General features: G+C 40.0%; 1 protein-coding gene across 1 annotated transcript in view; it reads left to right on the forward strand.

Moving 5' to 3' along the window:
* Positions 1-23,382, forward strand: part of SYT16 (synaptotagmin 16) — a 307,290-nt gene that overhangs the window by 248,041 nt on the left and 35,867 nt on the right. The window contains exons 4-5 of the mRNA XM_059890700.1: positions 13,843-14,055; positions 19,702-19,958. Of these exons, the coding sequence (XP_059746683.1) occupies positions 13,843-14,055; positions 19,702-19,958 (470 nt within the window). The remainder of the gene's footprint in view (positions 1-13,842; positions 14,056-19,701; positions 19,959-23,382) is intronic.

Genomic DNA, 23,382 nt, shown 5'->3' on the forward strand with positions numbered 1-23,382 from the left:
TTCATCCATATTGTTGGAGGTATAAATAGTTCAGCCCTCTTGCTTACTAGTATTCCATTGCATTGATTTGCCATAACTTGTTTAATCCATTTTCCTGTTGCTGAACGTATGGGTTGCTTCTAGATTTTGGCGTAGTTGGTCCAGTTCAGTTCGGTCGCTCAGTTGTGTCCGACTCTTTGTGATCCCGTGGACTATAGCACGACAGGCTTCCCTGTCCGTCACCAACTCCTCAAGCTTGCTCAAATTCATGTCCATCGAGTCAGTGATGCCATCCAAGCATCTCATCCTCTGTCATTCCCTTCTCCTGTCTTCAATCTTTCCCAGCATCATGGTCTTTTCTAAAGAGTCAGTTCTTCACATCAGGTGGGCAAAGTACTGGAGTTTCAGCTTCAGCATCAGTCCATCCAATGAATATTCAGGACTGATTTCCTTTAGGATTGACTGATTGGATCTCCCTGTAGTCCAAGGGACTCTCAAGAGTCTTCTCCAACATCACAGTTCAAAACTATCAATTCTTTGGTGCTCAGCCTTCTTTATGGTCTAACTCTCAAATCCATCCATGACTACTGGAAAAACCATAGCTTTGACTAGGCGTACCTTCGTCGGTGAAGTACTATCTCTGCTTTTGAATATGCTGTCTAGGTTTGTCAGAGCTTTTCTTCCAAGGAGCAAGTGTCTTTCAATTTTATGGCTGCAGTCACCATCTGCAATGATTTTGGAGCCCAAGAAAATAAAGTGTGTCACTGTTTGCATTATTTCCCCATCTAGTTGCCATGAAGTGATGGGACCAGATGCCATGATCTTAGTTTTCTGAATGTTGAGTTTTAAGCCAGCTTTTTCACTCTCCTATTTTACTTTCATCAGGAGGCTCTTTAGTTCCTCTTCACTTTCTGGCATGAGGGTGGTGTCATTTACAAACCTAAGGTTCTTGATATTACTCCTGGCAATATTGATTCCAGCTTGTGCTTCATCCAGCCTGGCATTTTACATACTCTGCATATAAGTTAAATAAGCAGGGTGACAATATACAGCTATGACGTACTCATTTCCCAATTTGGAACCAGATTGTTGTTCCATGTCTGGTTCTAACTGTTGCCTCTTGACCTGCATACAGGTTTGTCAGGAGGCAGGTAAGGTGGTCTGGTAATTCCATCTCTTGAAGAATTTTTCACAGTTTGTTGTGCTCCACACAGTCAAAGGCTTTAGCATAGTCAATAAAGCAGAAGTAGATGTATTTTTCTGGAATTCTCTTGCTTTTTCTATGATCCAATGGATGTTGGCAATTTGATCTCTGTGTTTCCTCTGCCTTTTCTAAACCCAGAGTGAATATCTGGAAGTTCTCGGTTCACATGTTGAAGCCTAGCTTGGAGAAGTTTGAGCCTTACTTTGCTAGCGTGTGAGATGAGTGCAATTGTGCAAAAGTTTGAACAGTCTTTCCATTGCCTTTCTTTGGGATCACCTAGTGGCTCAGTTGATAAAGAATCTGCCTGCAATGCAGGAGACCTGGGTTCGATTCCTATGTCGGGAAGATCCTCGGGAGAATGGAATGGCAATGCACTCCAATATTCTTGCCTGGAGAATTCCTTGGACACAGAAGCCTGGTGGGTACTGTCAATGGGGTTTCATAGAGTCAGACACAACTGAGTGACTAACACTTTCACTTTCACTCACATCCATACATGACTACTGGAAAAACCATAGCTTTGACTATATGGACTTATATATCTTAGGGTTGCAAAAATTTCTTATATGTTTTTTCCTAGGAGTTTTGTAAAGTTTTACAGTTCAATCTATGATTAATTTTTATACCCACACACATAGTGTGAACTATGGGTTGATGTTCTACTTTATTAATAAAATTCGTTTTGCTCAAGCATACTTATTTGAAAGACTTCAGTTTCCCCCATTAAATTGCTTTGGAATCTTTTTTAAAAAACAAAAACAAACAAAAAAACAGTGGACCATATTTCCGTAGTCCTATTTCTGGACTAAATTCTGTTGATTAATTAGTTTACCTTTTTGCCATTATCAAATTGTTGATCAGTGTAGCTGTATCGTAAGTCTTAAAAGCAGGTAGGTTGGTACTCCCACTTTGTTCTTTTTAAAAATTATTTTGAATATTCTAAGTCCTTATGTTTCCTTATACACCTTAGAGTATGCTTGTCAAATTTTACAAAATGTCTGCTTAAATATTGGTTTAGATTGCATTAAATCAGAATAATTTGGGAAAATTAATATCTTAACAATACTGAGTCTTCTCTAATTTTTTTCTCAGGAATATTTTATTGCTTTTGGTATAGTAGATTGGAATGCCTCCTGTTAAACTTTAGGATATAGGTATATAATTTTCTATATTTGTGACATCTTTGTCAGTTTTTTTCATTAGTATTATGCTGGCCTCATAAAGTGGATTGAGAAATGCTCTCTTTTCCTCTGCTTTCTGGAAGAGTTGTATAGATGTTGGTGTTATTTGACCTTCATAGAACTCTGTACCTCAAAACTGCAGAATGTTTTTTCTTTTTAAGTCACATTATCACAGTGGACTGTATGTTGAGTCATACAAATCTATACACTTACTGATTTTTTTCTTAGTTTCTCTATCAACTAACTACTGAGAAAAGGGTGTCAAAATCTCTAGTTTTGTTTTGAGTTTGTCTGTTTCTCTTTTGAGCTTGGTTAGTTTTTCCATCACATGTTTTGAAACCCTGTTAATAGTTTCATACACACTTATAATTTTTATGTCTTCATGAGTTGATCATTTTATTGTTTTAAAATATAATTCCTCTCTGGTAAAACTACTGTCTTGATGTTAATAGCTGCGTCAACTTCTTTATACTTACAGTTTGAATAACTTATTTTTTAAATCCTTTTGCTTTTAACTTGTCTTGATAACTTGTATTTGTACTTATGGTCATTAAATAATTGGGTCTTGCTTTTTTATTCAGTTTGACAATCTTTACTTTCAAATGTGGTCTTTATTTCATTTGCATCTAATGTGTGGAAATTATTGCATTTAAGTATATCATTTTGCTATTTGCTTTCTAAATGTTGCTTCTGATTTTCATCTTCTGTTGCTCTTACTAGTTTCTTTTTGTGTTAATCATCTATGTGCTTAGTTTTCCATTTAAATTCCTCTAAAATTTTAGCTATACACATTCGTATTTTCTTTTTTCATGGATTTTCTAAGAACTACACATGCATCCTTAGTTTATCACAGTCCACTTAGAGTTAGTATTGTACTGCTTTATGTTTGCTCTTTGTTGTGTGTCACATTATACAACTTTGTGACAGAATAAGTCACTTCCTTCCCCTCTCCTTGTGCTATTGTTATCTCATGTTTTACTTTTCCACAGTGTCAACTCTCCACTCCCACAGAAGAGTATATACTTTCTTCAGTTGTCTTTCAGAAAAAGTAAAAGGAGAAAACATCCAATATTTTTTATTTTTACTCACATATTTACCATTGCTTTTCAATCCTTCCCTTAGATCTGAGATTTAGTTTGTTGCCAGTTCCCTTTCTTTTGACGAACTTCCTTTAACATTTCTTGAAATGAAGGTCTGATGAATACTCTTTTTATTTACATAAAAATGTATTACTTCACATACTTTTTTGAAGGATGATTTCTCTGGATATAGGATTTAGTGTTGATGTTTTATTTTTGCTTTCAGCTCTTAAACGTATCATTTTGTTGTGTTTTGGCTTCCAATGTCTCTGAGAGATGACAGTTTTGTTTTATTATTTTCTAGTATGCAATGCATTTCTCTTTCTCTTCTTACTTTTAAATATTTTGTTTTATCTTTGATTTTCAGTTACTTGACAATGATGTGCCTCACTGCAGAACTTTTGAGCTAGATTATTAAAATGTTTGATTCTGTATGTTGATTTTTTTCTGTATGTTTTTTCAGCACATTTGGGTGACTCCCAGTTCTTATTTTTTCAAGTACTTTTCTTCCACAGATTTTTGTTTTGTTTTTCCCTCCTTGAAGTCCAGTTATACATATTTCAGACAACTAGATATGCTATCCTTGTTCACTGAGGTTTTGTTTATTTTCTTTCCAAATTTTTTATGTTCTTCAGATTGATTACTTTTTATTGAGCTCCTTCAAAATTCATTGCCATGTCCAACCTGCTAAAAAGCAAACTGAATTTTTTAACTTTGAAGATTTAATTTTCAATTTTAAGTTTATTTAGTTTTTTGAATATTGTTTTCATTTCTCCACTGAAATTATCCTTATTTATGTTCATTATGATCACCCTTTCCTTTGATTCTTTGAAGTTATACAATAGATCCTTTAAAGATGTTGTCTTCTGCATCCAAAATCTGAGTCATCTTGAGGCTAGTTTCAGTTGAATGCTGTTTTTCCTTGGTGATTCACATTTTTCTTGTTTCTTTGTATGTCTAGTGACTTCTGATTGTATACTAGACATTGTGGATCAAATGTTATAAAGATATTGGAGTCTTTAATCTTCCTGTAAAGAGTATTGCTTTTCATTTTAGCCTAGTTTCAACAGTGAAATTACTAGTTGATTCCTTTGAGTATAATGGTTTATAGTTTGTTATGTTGGACTTATTTCAGTTTTACTCAGTCTAATTTCTAGTGTTAGCCCTTCTAAAGTTTGAACAGAAAATCTGGAGTGTCTACCAAGCTACTCTGCCTTGGCCAAATTCAAACTCCTAACTCAGACTCTGCTGGGACAGGCTTCAGACAAAATGTCTAATCAAATTTTTAGTCCTCTAGCTATTACTTTTTCTAATTTTCTTGAATTTTTCCATATGTATACATAGTACAGATTTCAGCCAAATGCTTGAGCTAAATTCATATGCAGATTTTGGAGCTCTCTCTCTCTCTCTCTCTGGGTCTCTCTTTTCTAGGATTTCCTTTTCCATTTCCAGTTGCTCTGGTTGCCTTGAATCCTGCCCTCTGACACCTCAGGTCAATAAGGCTTGTGATTTCTGCCTGAGTCCTTGATGCCCTGTGCCTCATAGACTTAGGAATGCTTTTAGCAGATAAATAGTATAACCATGTAGTCATCCAGTAATGTTTTCTTCTTTAACAAATTAGATCTCCTCTAGTTTCTACCTTCTGTTCACTCTCTATGCCTTCAGATAGTTTAATTTTTTTACATGAATTTATAATTATTATTAGGTTAGTTCAAGTCATGTACTCTGCTGCTGTCATAACTAGAATCTTCAATATTATAACTTTTCCCTAGTGCAGTGATCTTTATGTTACTCATAAAAGTTTTTCCATGTGACTAATTAATATTTAGCTGTTACAAGTGCCATCTCTTTGTTCATATATGAAATGGAGTTGTCAAAACATCTCATACAAGGTATAGGGTGACATAACAAGTGTGCACAGGAGAACCAGTTTGTAATCCTTCCTCTGCCACTAACTAGCTGCCGACATATAGGTATGTGCCTTAAGTAGTCTCAGCCTTTGTTTCTATTCTGTAGAATGAATGAGTTAGGTTATATCAATGTTTTTCAACCTTTAAAAAAATGTCAGGACTTTTATTTTTTCCCAACAGAATCTTATAAAAATATAAACTGAATTAAAGCAAAACAGCCCTGATTGTACAGAGTGTATAGCTCAGCCTGCTCAGAGCAACCACCCACATCTTTACTTTTACCGTGGGTGGCATTGAAGCTCCTTTGTGGAATCCCAGACCTCCACAGAGCATAGTCTGAAAAAAAAATCAAGGTTGATGGTTTATATAAATCTTTTCCTATCCTGTTTGAGTTAAAAAATGACTGGATTATGCATCTAAAAATGTGGTCATTTTTTTAAGGATCTGAGAGGGGCAGTTGTCACCTTTGACCCTCCCTTTGTGCTTTTTTTCACTTTAACCAACTTCTTGTTCTTATTTCTATCCTTATCCAACCACCCTGGGCAAACACTTGCTGTAGGTACTGAGAAATCTGGTATATTAGGGATTCTTGCAATTGTAGCTAAAATGAGCACTCAGGTACCGCACCACTGAGCACAACCCACCTCTGCATGTCTCCATGTCCCATCTACAATATATGAGCAGTACTTCCCTCCACCTAATTGCTCCTATGTGGGTGGGAAGGAATTAATAAGTTTGGATCTGCACTGATCATTTATAAAGTCTTTCTCCATCTGTAAAATAGCAGCAGACAGGCTTAAGAAAGCCTCTCTTTGCACCACCAGTTGGTGGTTTTGTTGCCTTAAAAGAAACAACAAAATGAGCAGGTGTTGAGCACTGCCCACATCCAGACAGCACTGCCCACATCCAGACAGCACTGCCAACTCTTACAGAGTGCTCCACCTCTAAACTTGGAAAAATGCATAGTGAGGGAAGGAAGCTGATACAACCCACATTGTCAGCTTAATTTTCTCTTATTCCAGCCCTCGTTTCTTTCATCCTTTCCCTGAAACAGTTCTGAGGAGTTTTCAAGTCAGACCCTGCAAGAATAGGCATTCTTCCCTTTGCTTATAAATGGCAGGGCTTCCTAGATGGGTTTCCATATAGGGCACTGCTGTGATGAGGAGTAATAATAATAATCATTATTAATCATTAACATTTTTTAGCATATCATATGCCAAGCATTTTTTTCCCCCTTTCATGATTTATCCCACTTAGCCCTATCAACAACTTTAAGATGTAAGGAATATCAAGATAAGGACATTGTAGTTCAGAAAGATTAAGGAACTTGCTTAGATCTCAGACCAGCAAATGGAAGGTCCCAGATTCATAGAGGCAGCTTGACTCCAGATTCTGCCTTCACTGATGTTAGACCTGGACAGGCAGTTTCTGGGCACTGAGACCCCACTTTCCTGTCTTTTCGTTGTGAAAGATGAAGATGGCATTTCCTCTGCCTCTGTTCACAAGAAAAAAAAAAGATTCAGTAAAAATCAAAGGGAGGAATATTCTGATTGCACTGCTATAGAGACTTGGTATTGATGGATCTATAGATAACTCTCCCTTTTCATTCAGTCATGAACTTCCTGTCAGTGCAAGAAGCCCACAGTAGCAACTCAATAGTTTGTAAACAGAGGGAAGGAGCTGGGTGGCCATGCATCAGGAAGATTGCAGAAGAGTCTGACTTTTCTTTGGTGGTGGATACTGAGGTGGTGTCTAAGATCTCTCCAAATTCTGTGACTGAGTGAAGTGAACAATCTCAACTTCAAGATGTGTCCACATCCTTGGCATTTGTGCAACATTTTCTCTGTTATTTTAGCAAGCTAATTGGATGAAGAGGTGATGATTTTAATACAAATTTCCATTTGTATTAAATATTATTTCCCAAGTGCTTAGCTTGAAAGAGGTTTGAACTGTGTTTCAGAAAGCACTATCTTATGTCTGAAAATTAAGTGCCACAACTTAGACAAGACTTCAGTCAGTTCAGTTCAGTTCAGTCGCTCAGTCGTGTACGACTCTTTGCAACCCCATGAATTGCTGCACACCAGGCCTCCCTGTCCATCACCAACTCCTGGAGTTCACTCAAACTCACGTCCATTGAGTCGGTGATGCCATCCAGCCATCTCATCCTCTGTCGTCCCCTTCTCCTCCTGCCCCCAATCCTTCCCAGCATCAGAGTCTTTTCCAATAAGTCAACTCTTTGCATGAGGTGGCCAAAGTACTGGAGTTTCAGCTTTAGCATCATTCCTTCCAAAGAACAGCCAGGGCTGATCTCCTTCAGAATGGACTGGTTGGATCTCCTTGCAGTCCAAGGGACTCTCAAGAGTCTTCTCCAACACCACAGTTCAAAAGCATCAGTTCTTTGGCACTCAGCTTTCTTCACAGTCCAACTCTCACATCCATACATGACCACAGGAAAAACCATAGCCTTGACTAGACGGACCTTTGTTGGCAAAGACTTAGTGATTTTCAAAGATTTAAGTTGAATGAAATCCAGATCCACTCTTTAGTTGTTGATGCAGACTCATTACAAAGAAAGTAGCAGCTGGGAACTTTCAAAAAGGTAAGAATCAAATTTTGAATTTGAGAAAATAACTGATTGGTGAGAGAACATGGAAAATAATGTGGCAAAACCATTGACCTGGAAACCTGGAGACCTCCATTTGGTCCTGGCTTGGTATACACTTTGCCTCTTTGGGTTTTGGTTTCTCTTTGTGAAAATGAGAGAATAGATGGATCCTCATGAAAATCCTTTCTAACCCAACCTATGTGATTTTATATTCTTAATGACCAAACACAGTTGTATAGATTTTGACCAGGATTTTTTTCCTTCAAGCAAGAGATGACAGAAGGAGCATAATGTGGTCATAATAATATTGATGCTGGAGCCAGACCACCTGGGTTTGAATCCTGGTTACAATGTTTATTAATGTTTGCCTGTTATCACTGTGGCAAATTACTGACCTCATGATGCCTCAGTTTCCCCATTCACAGAATGGGGATAATAAAGTACTGATTTCATTGGGTTATTGTGAGGAGTAAATAAGTTATCAGATGTAACTTTCTAGAATAGTGCCTGGCTCATGATCAATGCTGTATATGGGATTGCTTTTATTGTTATAATAGCACCACTATTGACTTCTGTTGCTACCAGTGGGTTTTTAGGAGAGATGATAGGTTTCATTTTTAGACAGAGAATTTCCTGAGATCCTTGAGGACTGAGGCTTAGAATAGCATGTGCAGTTGCATTTAGAATCCCATGAGGAGAATGGACCAGTTATACTGCAGCCTGGGTGCGTTCACTCTCATATAGGGTGACTCTTCTTCCCACTGCTCTCTCCTCACAAAGGAAGCAATGTCCTGGCAGATTTCAGAGTGGGAATGGCAAAACCCCCTCTCGCGCACTCTGGAAAGTAATCTAGATATGGCTCTAGTGTCCTGAGGCAATAATGTCTGATGATTTGTGCACTGACCAAGAACAGAGGTTCTATGTTCAAGTCCCAGCTTTGTTACTTTGCTAACTTTTTTGCCTAAGATAAGTTACTTAATCTCTTTATGCCTCTGTTTCCTATCTCTAAAATGAGAGTAATAATAATTATCCCTACTTCATGGTGTTGCTGTGGTGATTAAATGGAATAATATATGTGAAGTCCCCAGAAGACACCTGGCATATAGTCTATGTTTAGTTAATGGGAAACATTATAATTACTGTTATGATTATGCAACAGGGAAGAGTAATTTTAAATTTATGCTGGATCTGTTTCTGTGACTTTAACCCTTCTTTGGTATTATAAGAATACATAATGGTCTGCCTCAGGGAGATAACCTGAGCAGCCCAACTGTGAAGGATTTTAAGGAAGTGAAACTAGCACATCCCCCTGCATTCTAGGGGACATTTATAAGGACTGAATAGTCTTTTTACTTTGTTTCCTCACCCCGCTCTGCCCCCTGCCCCCCAACCTCTGATCTATAAAGAACCTGGCAACCAGGCCCTGACATGATAGCCTGCCAACTTCTTGGTCAGCCGACTCTCCGATTAAAGTCTCTTCCTTGCCGCAACCCTTTGAGAATCGGATTCATTGGCCTGTCGTGCAGCGGGCAGAGCTAGCTTGGACTCAGTAATGGTTATTATATTGAGTGAGGAGAATCTGGGCTCTGTGGATGATCAGTGACTCACTGGGAAAAAAATCAGGGACCCCACACTGTTAAATTAATGAATTCTAATTCTTAATTTTATATATGAGGAGATACTTGTGGACTAACTCACTTAATTTGAAATTGATGACTTTTGACTCTGAAAAGTTTTAATAGTAAAACAATAGTATACTATTAATGATATTAGTCACTATTAATACAATTAATACATGTTAATGTAATTAAGTATATTAATAGTATGTAACTTAATAGTAATACAGTTCAGTCCAGTTGCTCAGTTGTGTCTGACTCTTTGTGACCCCATGGACTGCTGCATGCCAGGCTTCCCTGTCCATCACCAACTCCCAGAGCCTACTCAAACTCATGTTCATTGAGTCGGTGATGCCATCCAACCATCTCATCCCCTGTTGTCCCCTTCTCCTCCCACCTTCAATCTTTCCCAGCATCAGGGTCTTTTCCAATAAGTCAGTTCTTTGCATCAGGTAGCCGAAGTATTGGAGTTTCAGCTTCAACATCAGTCCTTCCAATGAACACCCAGGACTGATCTCCTTTAGGAGGGCCAGTTGGATCTCCTTGCAGTCCAAGGGACTCTCAAGAGTCTTCTCCAACACCACAGTTCAAAAGCATCAATTCTTTGGCACTCAGCTTTCTTTATAGTCCAACTCTCACATCCATACATGACTACTGGAAAAACCATAGCTTTGACTAGACGGACCTTTGCTGGCAAAGTAATGTCTCTGCTTTTTCATATGCTGTCTAGGTTGGTCATAACTTTTCTTCCAAGGAGTAAGTGTCTTTTAATTTCATGGCTAAAGTCACCATCTGCAATGATTTTGGAGCCCAAAAAATAAAGTCTGTCACTGTTTCCATTGTTTCCCCATCTGTTTCCCATGAAGTGATAGGATAGATGCCATGATCTTAGTTTTAAGCCAACTTTTTCACTCTCCTCTTTCACTTTCATCAAGAGGCTTTTTAGTTTTTCTTCGCTTTCTGCTGTTAAGTGTGGGGTCATCTGCATATCTGAGGTTATTGATATTTCTACTGGCAATCTTGATTTCAGCTTGTGCTTCATCCAGCCCAGCATATCGCGTGATGTACTCTGCATATAAGTTAAATAAGTAGGGTGACAAAATATAGCCTTGACGTACTCCTTTCCCGATTTGGAACCAGTCAGTTGTTCCATGTCCAGTTCTAACTGTTGCTTCTTGGCCTGCATACAGATTTCTCAGGAGGCAGGCCATGTGGCCTGGTATAGTAATACTAATGGAATACAAATGGCCTAGTAGTACACATGGAATGGAATCTCAGAGTTGGAAAAAGTGCCAGTGGATGTCTAATACAGCCACTTCTCCAGTACATATATCCCCCTGAGTACCTCCCAGGCGTGTAGATGGTCCTATACTCTAAAGGTGGGGAAAGTTTAGTTTTGGTTTTTTGGTCCTGTTAGTCTATGGATCTCTTCCATATGTGATGGTCCATCCCATGCTAGAGAACTATGACTAGCACACTGAGACTTGAGGAGACTGTTTATTGTAATGGTGTTCTATTGGATGGTAATGGAATCTCTTCTAACACTTAGCTTTCAATGTCTTGCCATGGGTCTGGTCCCAGATAACAATAAAATTGAGTGAGCTGAAAACAATATGCTCTTAAGTCATTGGATCAGCTACTCCATAAAAGAGAGAAATAGATTGAATGTTGACACCTGTCAGGTAGAAAGTTTGGAGTCAGAGAATTTAGATCCAGAAAAGACCTGGAAAATGATCCATACATTAGAAGTGATCCACAAATGAAGAAACAGGGTCAGAGAGATGGAGTCTCAGCCGCATAGACTCAGCTAGCTAATATGAGCGAGCACAAAGAATAAGAGTTCTTTCTACCACCTCTCTCCGATTCTCCAGCAGAGTGATTAGAAGTGTGACCTCTAGAGACAGACTGCCTTGTTTCAAATTTTGGTTCCACCTTCTCCTGGCAGTGTGATCTTCAGACAGTTGTAGACTTTTCTCTGCCTCAATTTTCATATGTGAAAGATGGGAACAATAATAGAGGTTTTGTGTGGACGAAATGAGATATGTATAAGACACTTAGGACACTTCCTGGCACATTAAAGACATTCAATAATTGCTTCCAAAGAGCCTCAGGAAAATCAGCTCTTAAGCCAGAGAGTAAATGTTTTGGCCAGGTGAGTGTTTTCAAGTATTTTCTCTTGCCTAAAATATGGCCTTTAAATTTCTTCCTAGCCTCTAATTCTTAACTGATCTTCAGGACCCACTGTCCTGTTAACAACCATATCCTTCCCTGGAACCACTGTGAGTTTTGGATGAAAAGAGGAAATGTTTAAAAAATAATTCCCTATTATTTATATTTCCAGTCCATATTCAGCAGATATTTACCGTGTCATCTGCCCTGTGCCTGACACAGAGAGAGTGCCTGCAGGGACACAGGGGTGGGTGGTCTTATGTGCTTCTTATCCTCAGGGTGTGTGCAAGTTAGATGGAACAGTTGGCAGTTAAATAGGTAATTTCTGCCACAAAGCTGGAGGAGGCACTGGCAGGACAGGCTAGAGCGTGATTTTACAGCACATGGAAGGAGCCTTAAATCCCTAAAGTTGACTTAAGAGATCAAGGAAGGACTCTCTGGAAGAAGTGATACCTCTGCTGAGACCTTAGTGGTGAGCTGGATTCTTGACTAGTTTAGATGGGGACTGGAGAAGAATATTCCCGACACAGGGATCATGTGTGAGTGTTGGGGGTGAGAGAAGGGCTCAGGCTTGAGAGAAAACACTGGGTATTCATCAATCCAGTCAACATTCAACAAGTGTTTAATTAAGTACTTACTCCTCAGCATGCATTGTTTTACATACTATAGAGACATCAGATAACAAAACAGGGGATATCTTTATTTTTACGGAATTTATTGGGGAGAAGAAAGAAAAAAATATCAAGTGCAGGGAACAGAACTCCTTCAGGTCAGTCACTCAGTCATGTCTGACTCTTTGCGACCCTGTGGACTGCAGCACGCCAGGCCTCCCTGTCCATCACCGACTCCTGGAGCCTACTCAAATTCATGTCCATCGTGTCGGTGATGCCATCCAACCATCTCATCCTCTGTCGTCCCCTTCTCTTCTAGCCTTCAATCTTTACCAGCATCAGGGTCTTTTCAAGTTTGTCGGTTCTTTGCATCAGGTGGCCAAAGTATTGGAGTTTCAGTTTCAGCATCAGTCCTTCCAATGAATATTCAAGATTTATTTCCTTTAGGATGGACTGATTGGATCTCCTTGCAGTCCAAGGGACTCTCAAGAGTCTTCTCCAACAGCACAGTTAAAAGCATCAGTTCTTCAGCACTCAGCCTTCTTTATAGTCCAACTCTCACATCCATACACGACTACTGGAAAAACCATAGCTTTGACTAGGTGGACTTTTGTGGGTAAAGTAATGTCTCTGCTTTTTAATATGCTGTCTAGGTAAGCCCACAAAGATCCTTAAGGTAGAACAATCAGGGAAGTGTTTAGGATGAAGTCAAGCTGAGACCGCAAAGTTGAGAGGAGTCAGCCAGGTAAACACCTGGGGAGGGAGGGTTTCTGGCAGAAGGAACAACATGGGCAAGGGCAGGAATGATCAGATACTGCTGGAGAAACAAAGAGGACTGACCAGTGCGCGGGGTGGGGGAAGTGGTACGAATGATTCAGAGCGTCTGGGTTGGGTTGTTGGCGATGGAGAAAGGGATTTCTAGTATAAACTAGTTATTCATTATTTTTTAAGACACATACAATGTGGTGTCGCTTTTCAAATCTGGGAAGCTTTTGGAAGATCTCAGTAGCTAATATCTCTTTTCTGAACTGGGTCTTCACTCTGTGTGTTAATAGCTGAGATGAGGCAAAGAGCATATTTTTCATCACCACCAGCTAGAAATACACATAAGATACACGTGTGACCAGATGCTGGTCCTATTCCCAGTCGTGAGCACATGTCAGCAGCATAATGACCCAGCAGGCTGCCCAGCTCAACAAGAGGGCTCAGTATGTTGGTTACAGGGTGCTGGCAGGGGGGCGGCACAGGGAAGGGGGTACCAGTGTTCTCTTTGACCTCTAGCACAGTAGTTCTAATTACCCTTCTGAGCTTTCTTTCCCTGTTTCATTCTTTTGGACTCAAAACTTGTGTTTCAAAAGTGCTTTAAATTCTTTCTACCCACCTTTGGTCTGCTTTGATCCAGATTAATTGGCCACTGTTTCTCTGGATTACCTGTCTCTGTTTTCTTGGGGGCCCCATAGAAGACTCATGGCTCTTGTTTGCTTCCAGTTAACAGCTTTGGAGATGATGAGGAGCTGTCCACATCTTCTGACAATGATGAGGAGGTGATCAAACAATTTGAGATTTCTGTGTCCCGGTCCCAGAGTTTCCGCTTGGGAGCATCTGAGAAAGGAAAGCAGACAGGATTGGAGCATAAACCAAAACCCAGTCACTGTCTCTCCACCCACAAAGAAGACAGCACAGGAGTGTCCACCTGCAAAGGTATTCTTTGCATCAAACCTTTCCTTTATCTAGACCAGGTATGTCTAATGGTAAGAATGATTTTGAGTCACTGCACTGGTATTTGCGAGTCCAGAGAGGAGAGCAAAAAGAAGAGGGATGTCCAGAAGGTGGGACAGGGCAAAAGGGCTGCTTCAGATCTTCCAAGGAGCCTCATGCAGAGAGAATGGATCAGCAGTACCAAAGTCTTAATCCTGAATTGTGGAAACCCCTTCCTTCCTCACAGTTTACTGCTTTGTACATTTTGACAGCTAATGACTAGAATGGTATTTTTTAAGGTTTATAAAATTTCATTCCATTCTGACAAGTACAAAAATGTTATATACATGTCTGCTGATGTTGCACTTCTGTGTCTTTCCTCCCATTTGAAAATGTAGGATCCATTTTCCATATATCTATGTAACCTCAGGAGATAGGTTGTATTATTAAAACAATAGGTATGTTTTACCTTCCAAATAAAAATAATGTGTTTTCATAATATTGAATAATCTTTTTTAAACAACATGTACCCTGCACACTCTCCCTCATGCCCTGTAGTTTCTGGAGCCCAGCCTGTATTAGAATCTTGGGTATGAGCAGGTCTCTTGCCACCCTCCATCTTCATATTAAGTGTACTTTTCACAAAGGGAGAGGGGGACACTCAGGGCAGGGTGAGCACAGCCTGTGACTGTGAGTAAGGCTTGTCAAGGGTCCTTCTCCCTGCCCACCAGGCACACAAAAGAAGCTAGGGAAAGAACAGTATGATATTTCTTAGTGCTTTCCACAGCAAAGGTCTCTATCTCTCTGACTCCTTTATGCCCAGAACCCTGAATGGCATGGGACGTTGAAACAGGGAACAGTCTGTGAAGTGTATCTGGTAAAAAAAAAAAAAAGAAAGAAGCCAGAGAAAATGTCAAGCTGTCTACCATAGTGACCTGGTCTAAAATGACCTGGGTTCTCTAATCTTTTTCTTCTTTCCTCTGGGGCTGTGGTTCATCCAACCAATGGGGTCATAGTTGGTCTTCCTTGTTTTTCAGCACTTAGTAGTAGGAAGACAAAAAGGAGAATGTAGAACTGAGAGACGATAACAGAGAAGAAATTTCTGATTTGATGATACGGATGAAGTGGGCAAAAAAAGAACAAAGGAGGCAGAAAGGAAAATTAACAAATGAGCCCTAGTTTTTAGCAGGAATATAATAATTTGTGGATCTAATGTAATTTTACTTATTTACATGGGCCACGTAGCATTTTATTGCTCGTCTTTTTAGCCCAGGTAAGCCAAGAGATAAACACTCAGTGTAACCAAAGGATAGTAACAGTTGCCAGAGGCCCTCTGTAATCTCCTCACCCTCTCTCCTGTTTGGTTTTTCTCTGCTGTTACATCACAGCACTCTTCTCTCTCCACTGAGAGGGCAAATGTTAGCTAATGAAAGTTAATCGCAGTTGATCCCCTATGAGTAGCTTGTTTAATTCTAAAGCTAATGGCCCCATTTCCCAGAGGCCTAAGTGTCTAGATTTTGATTTATACAAACACACTGTTCTGAGAATTCTGACAAACACTCTAGCCCTCCACCTTCCTGGAATTAGCAGCAACTTTTGTCGTAACTGGCATGATTCTGAGTTTTTTGACAGATCGTGATAGAAAGGCTACATTTTTCTCTACCGGAGGGTGGAATGAGTCTACTACACTGAATGAATTACCTGTACATTTTGAAGAAAATCAGCAGGAGTTTTCATAAGAATGATTAACTGCATGCTAAATTTTAGGTTATCAAATGCCATGGAAATGTTAGTGTAATTTTTATTGCGTGATTTTTTCTGTGTCATTTCTTTTTGTTCATTTTTAGATCATTGAATTTGTGTCAGCAGTAAAGAATAATGAAAAGATTAAGCATGCACCCCAGAGAGAATTTTTTTAACTCCTATTCTCTATTTAGCTATTTTCCCCTCTACCTTAAACATGTTTTTCTAAGATCAAATTTGCATGCGTGCATGCTAAGTTGCTTCAGTTGTGTCTGACTCTTTGCGATCCTAGGGACTGTAGGCCACCAGGCTCATCAGTCCTTAGGATTCTCCAGGCAAGAATACTGGAATGGATTGCCATGCCCTCCTCCAGGGGATCTTTCCCACCCAGGAATAGAACCCTCATCTCTTATGTCTCCTGCGTTGGCAGGTGGGTTCTTTACTACTAGTACCACCTGGGAAGCCCCAAGATCAAATTTAATTGTAGACAATTCTTTCACTTAAAGGGTGCATTCAGAATGTAGAACCAGTGAAATTCGAGATCTAAACCCACTTAAAACCTTCATCATATTCCAGCTAAGTTCTCTCTTGTCTCACATATCTGATTTAGTGTTATTGTGAATTAGTTGTCACTGTATTCCTGATAATGTCAAAGAGGGCTTGTCCTAAGTGATCTGAATCAGGAGCTGTGCATGAGGTCTCTGTGAATGTTAGATGGGCTACAGAATAATAGCCCACTTATTGGACTTTTTGTTTATTTTGACCAAAGCCTTATTTTTGTTTGTGAAATATTTAGTTCTTAAGATGTTTCATAGTAGCTAATCATTACCTTCTTGGTGTCACTTAAAACAAGCCAGTTATCCCGTGTGTGTGTGTGTGTGTGTGTGTGTGTGTGTGTGTGTGTGTATTTTAAGAGACTTATTGCAAAGAATTGGCTTATGTGATTGTGGGAGCTCTGAAATCCACTGTTCAGAAGGAGAGGCTGAAACTCAGGAAGGAACTGAAGCTTCAGTCTATAGATGAAATTGCTTCTCCTCCGGGAATGCCTCAGTTCTCCTCTTAAGGCCTTTCAAGGGACTGATTATGTTAGGATAATCCCCTCTACTGAAAGTCAACTTTAATTATATCTACAAAATGCCTTCACAGCAACTCCTAAATTAACATTTGATTGAATAATTGAGGCCTATAGCCAAGCTGACACATAAAATTGACCATCACGAATGGTAGGCCAAAGTATGGGTGATGGAGAGAAGGGTCTTGTAGTAGAAAAGAAAGCATAAAAGGATAATAGGTTTATATTCCATCAAAGTGGGATATGGACTAAAAAATTTCCTCTCATAAAATAAATATGGTTGATGTGACACAATTATGCTCTATAATTTCTAAGAAGCCAGGGTACATTTCTCGACAACAGGTGATTACTTTTCTGTATGTGTTTAAGGTGACATGACCTTCTTTAATTTAAAGCATGTGAAGATGCTTTATGTAACAGTGAATAACCCTTCCCCCTCCTTGCAACTTGACTTGTCCCCCAGATTTGCCTTTCTAATTCATTCCTTGCTTGTCTGTCAAGGAAAATGGTTTGTTACATTAATATAGTTCTTATGTTTTTCAGTTATGAATAGCATTTTAAGGCTTTAATGTAGCTTTTGAAAATTCTCTTATTACTGATCTAAGTATTATCACTGTAGGAGTTGAAGTCATGAGACAATTTTATGGGGGTAATTTCTTGGCAGAGTTAGATTTTGTGCTGAGATCCTGCTGGGCACCACACACGTTGATGGATGACCCACTGTTTAACGGGACATTTTAGTGTTCATGTATGTGAGGAATGGATGGGCTAATTAGAGCCTGAGAAGAAAATTCTGCTTTGTGTTATAGGGTTTTGCAAATGGAATAACCCTTGTTCCGTCATTTTCTGGGTCTTGTGTGTGTGTGTTTGCCAAATAACTGAAAGTATGAATGCCAAGATTTTAGGTATCCTATGAGAGTGTTTCCAAGAGGCCTGAAGTGAATTATTAAGAAAAACAAGGCAGATGGAGAACTTCTCAATGGCTTGCCATGATTTGGCAAAATCCCAAATGAGGGGTTGGATTTTGTGCCCTGAAAACCAAGTCTTCCCAAAGATTGTTATATCTGGTCTGCAGAGGGTGATGATGTGTTTTTAAGTTTATGTGTTTATTGTAGGTGGGTCAAATATTGTCTGCTAAACCACTGTCCACACTGCTCCATATTGCTACACATCTGGCTGTTTCAAGTATCTGTTATCTGCATAGCCTTGAAAGCTACTTGAGATTTAATAAAACCCACTTTGAGTCTGAAGGAGGCAGAGAAGATTCAGGAGTTGTTGGGACTTTGGATGGACAGGAAGGAAAGGAGAGGAGGAAGGGCTTGAAGACCGCTGTGAACAAAAATACACAACTGTTGTTTTCATGGACAAGACTGCAGTATATGGATGTTGCTTAGCAGCTTCAAGGACCTTATGTTCTAGCTCAGATTTTTAGACCAATGGTGGGAACAACTGCTATTATACAGTGTGTAAATAAGAGCTGAGTTTGTCATCCTCACGAATCCTGTCTATATCTCTAATTTTCCATCATCCTGGGAGTAGGGGACACTGGAGAAGAGTAGAGGCCAAAGAGAAAAGACATCCTTGGCTACTTTCTGGATGTGGGAGGCAATTTAGGGTGAAAGCTATTGCTTAGGAAGAACAGGAAGACCCTGCCAGTTTTTCCTTATTATCTGAGGGTAACCTGGTTGTCAAGGAAGAGGAAGGGGATGAACAGGGTAAGGGAGCACTGAGAGAGAAGAGAATAACACTAAGGGCTGAGAAAGACTCTGAGTCTAAACGAGTCAGGGAAGATTTGGGAGTTGTCGGGACTTCAGATGGACAAGAAGGAAAGGAGAGGAGCGAGGGCTTGAAGACTGCTGTGAACAAAAACATACAGCTGGTGTTTTCATGGCCGATGAGACCACAGATGTCTACGAGTTTGGTGGTAGTACTGAGTGGGCTTTGCTGGGCTGGATGAGGCCAGACAGGTAAGCAAGGCTAATATTTATGGAAAGGCTGGTGGTTGCTAGACAGATATTATTTCACATGTTCACAGTGAATTTCTGACGGGTTTTCCCAATGACTCAGTGGTTAAAGAACCTGCTTGCAATGCAGGAGATTCAGGAGACCTGGGTTCGATCCCTGGGTGGGAAGATCCCTTGGAGGAGGAAATGGCAACCCATTCCAGTATTCTTGCCTGGAGAATTCCATGGACAGAGGAGCCTGGTGGGCTATGGTCCATGGGGTTACAAAGAGTCGAACATGATTGAGTAAGCAAACACACATAGACAAGGAAACAAAGGTTAAGACAGTTCAAAAATTGTTCAAGTTCTTAATACAGAACTTGGATTTTAAACCCAGATCCTCTGAATCCAGGGGCTTCCCAGGTGGCACTAGTGGCATTAGTGGTAAAGAATCTGCCTGCCAATGCAAGAGATACAAGACATGTGGATTTGATCACTGGGTTCAGAAGATCCCCTGGAGGAGGAAATGACAACCCACTCCAGGATTCTTGCCTGGAAGATTCCATGGACAGAGGAGGCTAGTGGGTTATAGTTCATGGAGTTGTGAAGAGCTGGACTTATTTTATCCTTCTAACGTAATGTACATCCTAAATACGCTCATATTATCATAAAGCATTCAGTCTTCTTGTATCCTATATAATGAACTAATGGGTTTTGGTTTTATGGGCCAAGTTTATCCACCATATAGATGAAAGTGTGTTTCAGCAGATGTTATTTAATGGGTTTTGTTTTAGCAAACTTGATTGGGGTAGTTGCTATTGCCCATTTTCTCTAGATAAAAAGATGAAACATGATAATACATTTGAAAGAATTTCCTTTTTGCAAATTTAGGTTTGGATGGAGCCAGCCAACTGACTTATTCTGAGAATCTGTCTTATGGTGAAGATGATCCCGTCTCTGCCCACTCACAGTCCACTTGTGAGCTGGGGGGCACCAGGCACCATGGTGTACCTCCTGGAGAGACCAGCGTGGTCCATAGCCTCAGCCGGCAGTCCACAGAGGGCAGCCTGGAGATGGAGACAGCTTTTAATAACCGGGGATTCGAAGATTCCTATGCTACTGACAGCTCCTCTGTGTGGAGTCCAGAGGCAAGTTGTTTGTTTTTCCTTGCTTGAATATTGTCTGCCCCCTGGTTCGTTGTTCCCCTTCTCCTCCCCGTTCTTCTCCTCCTTTTCTCCACTCCCTTTAAGAAGAAAATTTTTCCAAAAAGGAAGCATTGCTTTGAAAAACAAACACCTAAACAGCCTTTAATGAAAATGTATTTTTTATTTAGATAACCAAGTCCCAGTTCCTATGTGTGCCACTAAAAAAATCATATATAAGTGAAATCTATCAAAATGGAAAATGAAGCATTGGTGGCAGATTGAACCCAGCAATGATCAGGCTTCTTTTTTTATATAAAGGAGTTTTTAGTTCTTTAGGGAGGCTGGATTCGGAGAAGGCAATAGCACCCCACTCCAGTACTCTTGCCTGGAAAATCCCATGGACAGAGGAGCCTAGTAGGCTGCAGTCCATGGGGTCGCTAAGAGTCAGACACGACTGAATGACTTCACTTTCACTTTTCACTTTCATGCATTGGAGAAGGAAACGGCAACCCACTCCAGTGTTCTTGCCTGGAGAATCCCAGGGGCAGGGGAGCCTGGTGGGCTGCCGTCTATGGGGTTGCACAGAGTCAGACACGACTGAAGTGACTTAGCATAGGGAGGCTGGATTATTTCCTTCATAGTTTCAATTAAATGGAGTCTCTCTCTATTTTTTTATACCAAATCTTAAATTATGAATTTTTGAATATGAGAATTATTTGGGAATGAAATGAAAAATACAGTGGCCCTGCAAATGAAATTATACAAGGTGTTATGCTGAAGATCTTACAGTATGAACATATTTATTAGGTCCAAATTGAGCTGAAGTTCTAGGAGATGGCCTTAGTCAGTCATGTCTCTCTGTCCACTGACTTTGCTTTTTGGATAAATCTCTGATAAAATATACATTGCCTAATTTCTTTTCCAGTTGAAACTTACTCCCAAATATGCCTAAGCATCCAGAAGTATGACTGGAGGATTGCTCAGATTCATGTTCATTGAGTCACTGATACTATCTAACCATCTCATCTCATCCTCTGCTGCCCTCTTCTCCTTTTGCCTTCAATCTTTGCCAGCATCAGGGTCTTTTCCATGAGTCGGCTCTTGGCATCAGGACCAAAGTATTGGAGCTTCAGCATCAGTCCTTCCATTTAATATTCAGGGTTGATTTCCTTTAGGATTGACTGGTTTGATCTCCTTGCATGACTTTAAGAGATATTAAATATTCTAATATTTAATATGTCTAATACCTACTTTGAAATTAATGTTGATAAAATAACTCATGTAGTTATATACAAATTTGTGTGAATAGAGGAAGGAGAAGGGTAGATGGATTTTGTTAGCATCAGTCTGCCTGAGAAAATAAACAGGATGAATCTCTTATTAGAACCTGGACTGTCATACACACCAAATGCTCGTCAAGGAGGAGAAAAAAAAAATCACAGAAAATTATGTTTCAAAGCCTGACTGTTAAGGTACTGGAGCACATAGAGAAAGCATAAGGAGATGACACAGGGATATGTGTACTCTGTGTAGAGTATTGCTGAAGTCCAGGGATGGCAACTCAGATACGTGGTTTGTGGCTGGTTAAAAGAAAGCCTTCATATAGAGACCCTCAAAGCTATCTATAGTATACATTTTATTTAAAAAAAAGTCTGCTTCCTACTGGTTTACTGCCAAGAATCAGATCAAATCCCACACACTAACATTCAACATTTAAAAATACGATTCTTTTTGGCTCTCTCACCACATAAACAAAACAGAACTGTTTACCTGCCTATTGACAGTCTGTCCCCTTGATAACCGTACCACTGGGCTTGGAATCACTTTCTCCAGGCAACCTCCCGTTTGCCTGCCTCATGGAGCTTCAATAGAAGACTGGGTGTTGAGGGCACTAAATGTTCTCAGATTCCAAAAATACCCAGACATCTCTGTGTGCTCCATTCAACCTCCTATCTATTTTGAGACAAAAACTGTAATTTGGTGCTCCTACAGTAGAACCTCAGATGCAGTGTGGAGGCAGTTCCTGTAAATGCCTGCTTTTGCAGGCTTAGCTCGCCTTTTAAGAATTGATTTATTTACCTCTTAGCTGTATTAAGAAGCCTCTCTTCCCCTTTGTATCTGGCATCAGGAACACACCGTGGGGTTGTTTACTTTGGGCCACACAGATGACATCAACAGTATCTTGTTAAAACAGAAAAGCTTTCAGTTTGATAGAAACATCTTTAAATCTTCATGGGTTTTGCCAATGTGGCCCAAGTGTTCCCATCTTAAAGGAAAACCCAGGATATGAGAGCCAAAGGGATCATTTATTTTGCCTCAGAAGGAAACCGATTATGCAGTGTGCCTACCTGTTAGGCTGATGGTTTTTGCAAGCATTGCCCTTCTCTGCTGGAAAAGGCCATTGACTTTTTCCTGCAGACCCAAGGCTTGGCAGGGACAATGATGGGAGGGTGGTTGGTGATTTTGAGCGCACAGGGAGGCGGCTGTCCTACTTTTCATCTCTGCTTTCCACTGATTAACTGATTGGCCTTGAGAAGTTAATTAAAATCTGCCAAATGGGGATAAAAATGAAGAGATTTTTACCTTGCAGGAAGGTCAGATGGATTAGCTGTATTAACAGTACCCACCTGAGGAGTGCCTTTAGTTGCCTGGTGATAGGTAGAGTGTGTTGAAATAATTACTTGCTATGAAAATATCAGCCTTCACAAATCTTGGTCTCAGATCAACCCAGGAAGGGACCACAAAGCCCATTTTTCATGAGCCATAGCTTGGATTGTCCCCATCCAGAGTCTGGCTGTTGCCTGGAGCTGTGTCTGATTCAAGATTCTCAGGACAATTATTTTAGACCCTTCCCCAGGACCTCAGCACAAAGCTGCAGATGGAGTGAACGCTTATCTGAATGCAGAGCCTGGTAGATAAGTGGGGAGATGCTCATTAACTAGATATTTTTACCTTGGCATTGACATTGATGACAAAGCTAGGAACTGTTAGCTAATATCAAGAGCAGAGGCTTAAAAGGATGTGAAATTCAAAGTAGTGTGTGTTTCCACCTCCCATCTCCTATCTTATTTCCTCTTCATCTCACACACTTACTATGCATACAAGTAGTTAGAGTGACAGGTTTGTGGGGGAGGAAGGTAGACACCATCGTTTCATATGAGATTTGGGACTTTGAGCATTAATACTGGCAAATCTTGGGTAGTTTTGGCTGAGCATATGATTTTGGGGGCAAAGAATGAGTTATTTAGGCATTCTAAGGCTTTATTCCACTCGCTCCCAAAATGAGGGTATTGAAAACCTATCTTATTAGGTTAATGAAAAGTTAATATGCATATCTAAAAAGATAATGCTTCTTAGTTGGATTTCCCAAAAGTACAGCTTACTTTGTTAGGACATGCAGTCCCAGGAATCAAGAGTGAGGGGCAAG

This window comes from Bos taurus, chromosome 10 (assembly GCF_002263795.3).
Source record: "Bos taurus isolate L1 Dominette 01449 registration number 42190680 breed Hereford chromosome 10, ARS-UCD2.0, whole genome shotgun sequence".
NCBI lineage: Eukaryota > Metazoa > Chordata > Mammalia > Artiodactyla > Bovidae > Bos > Bos taurus.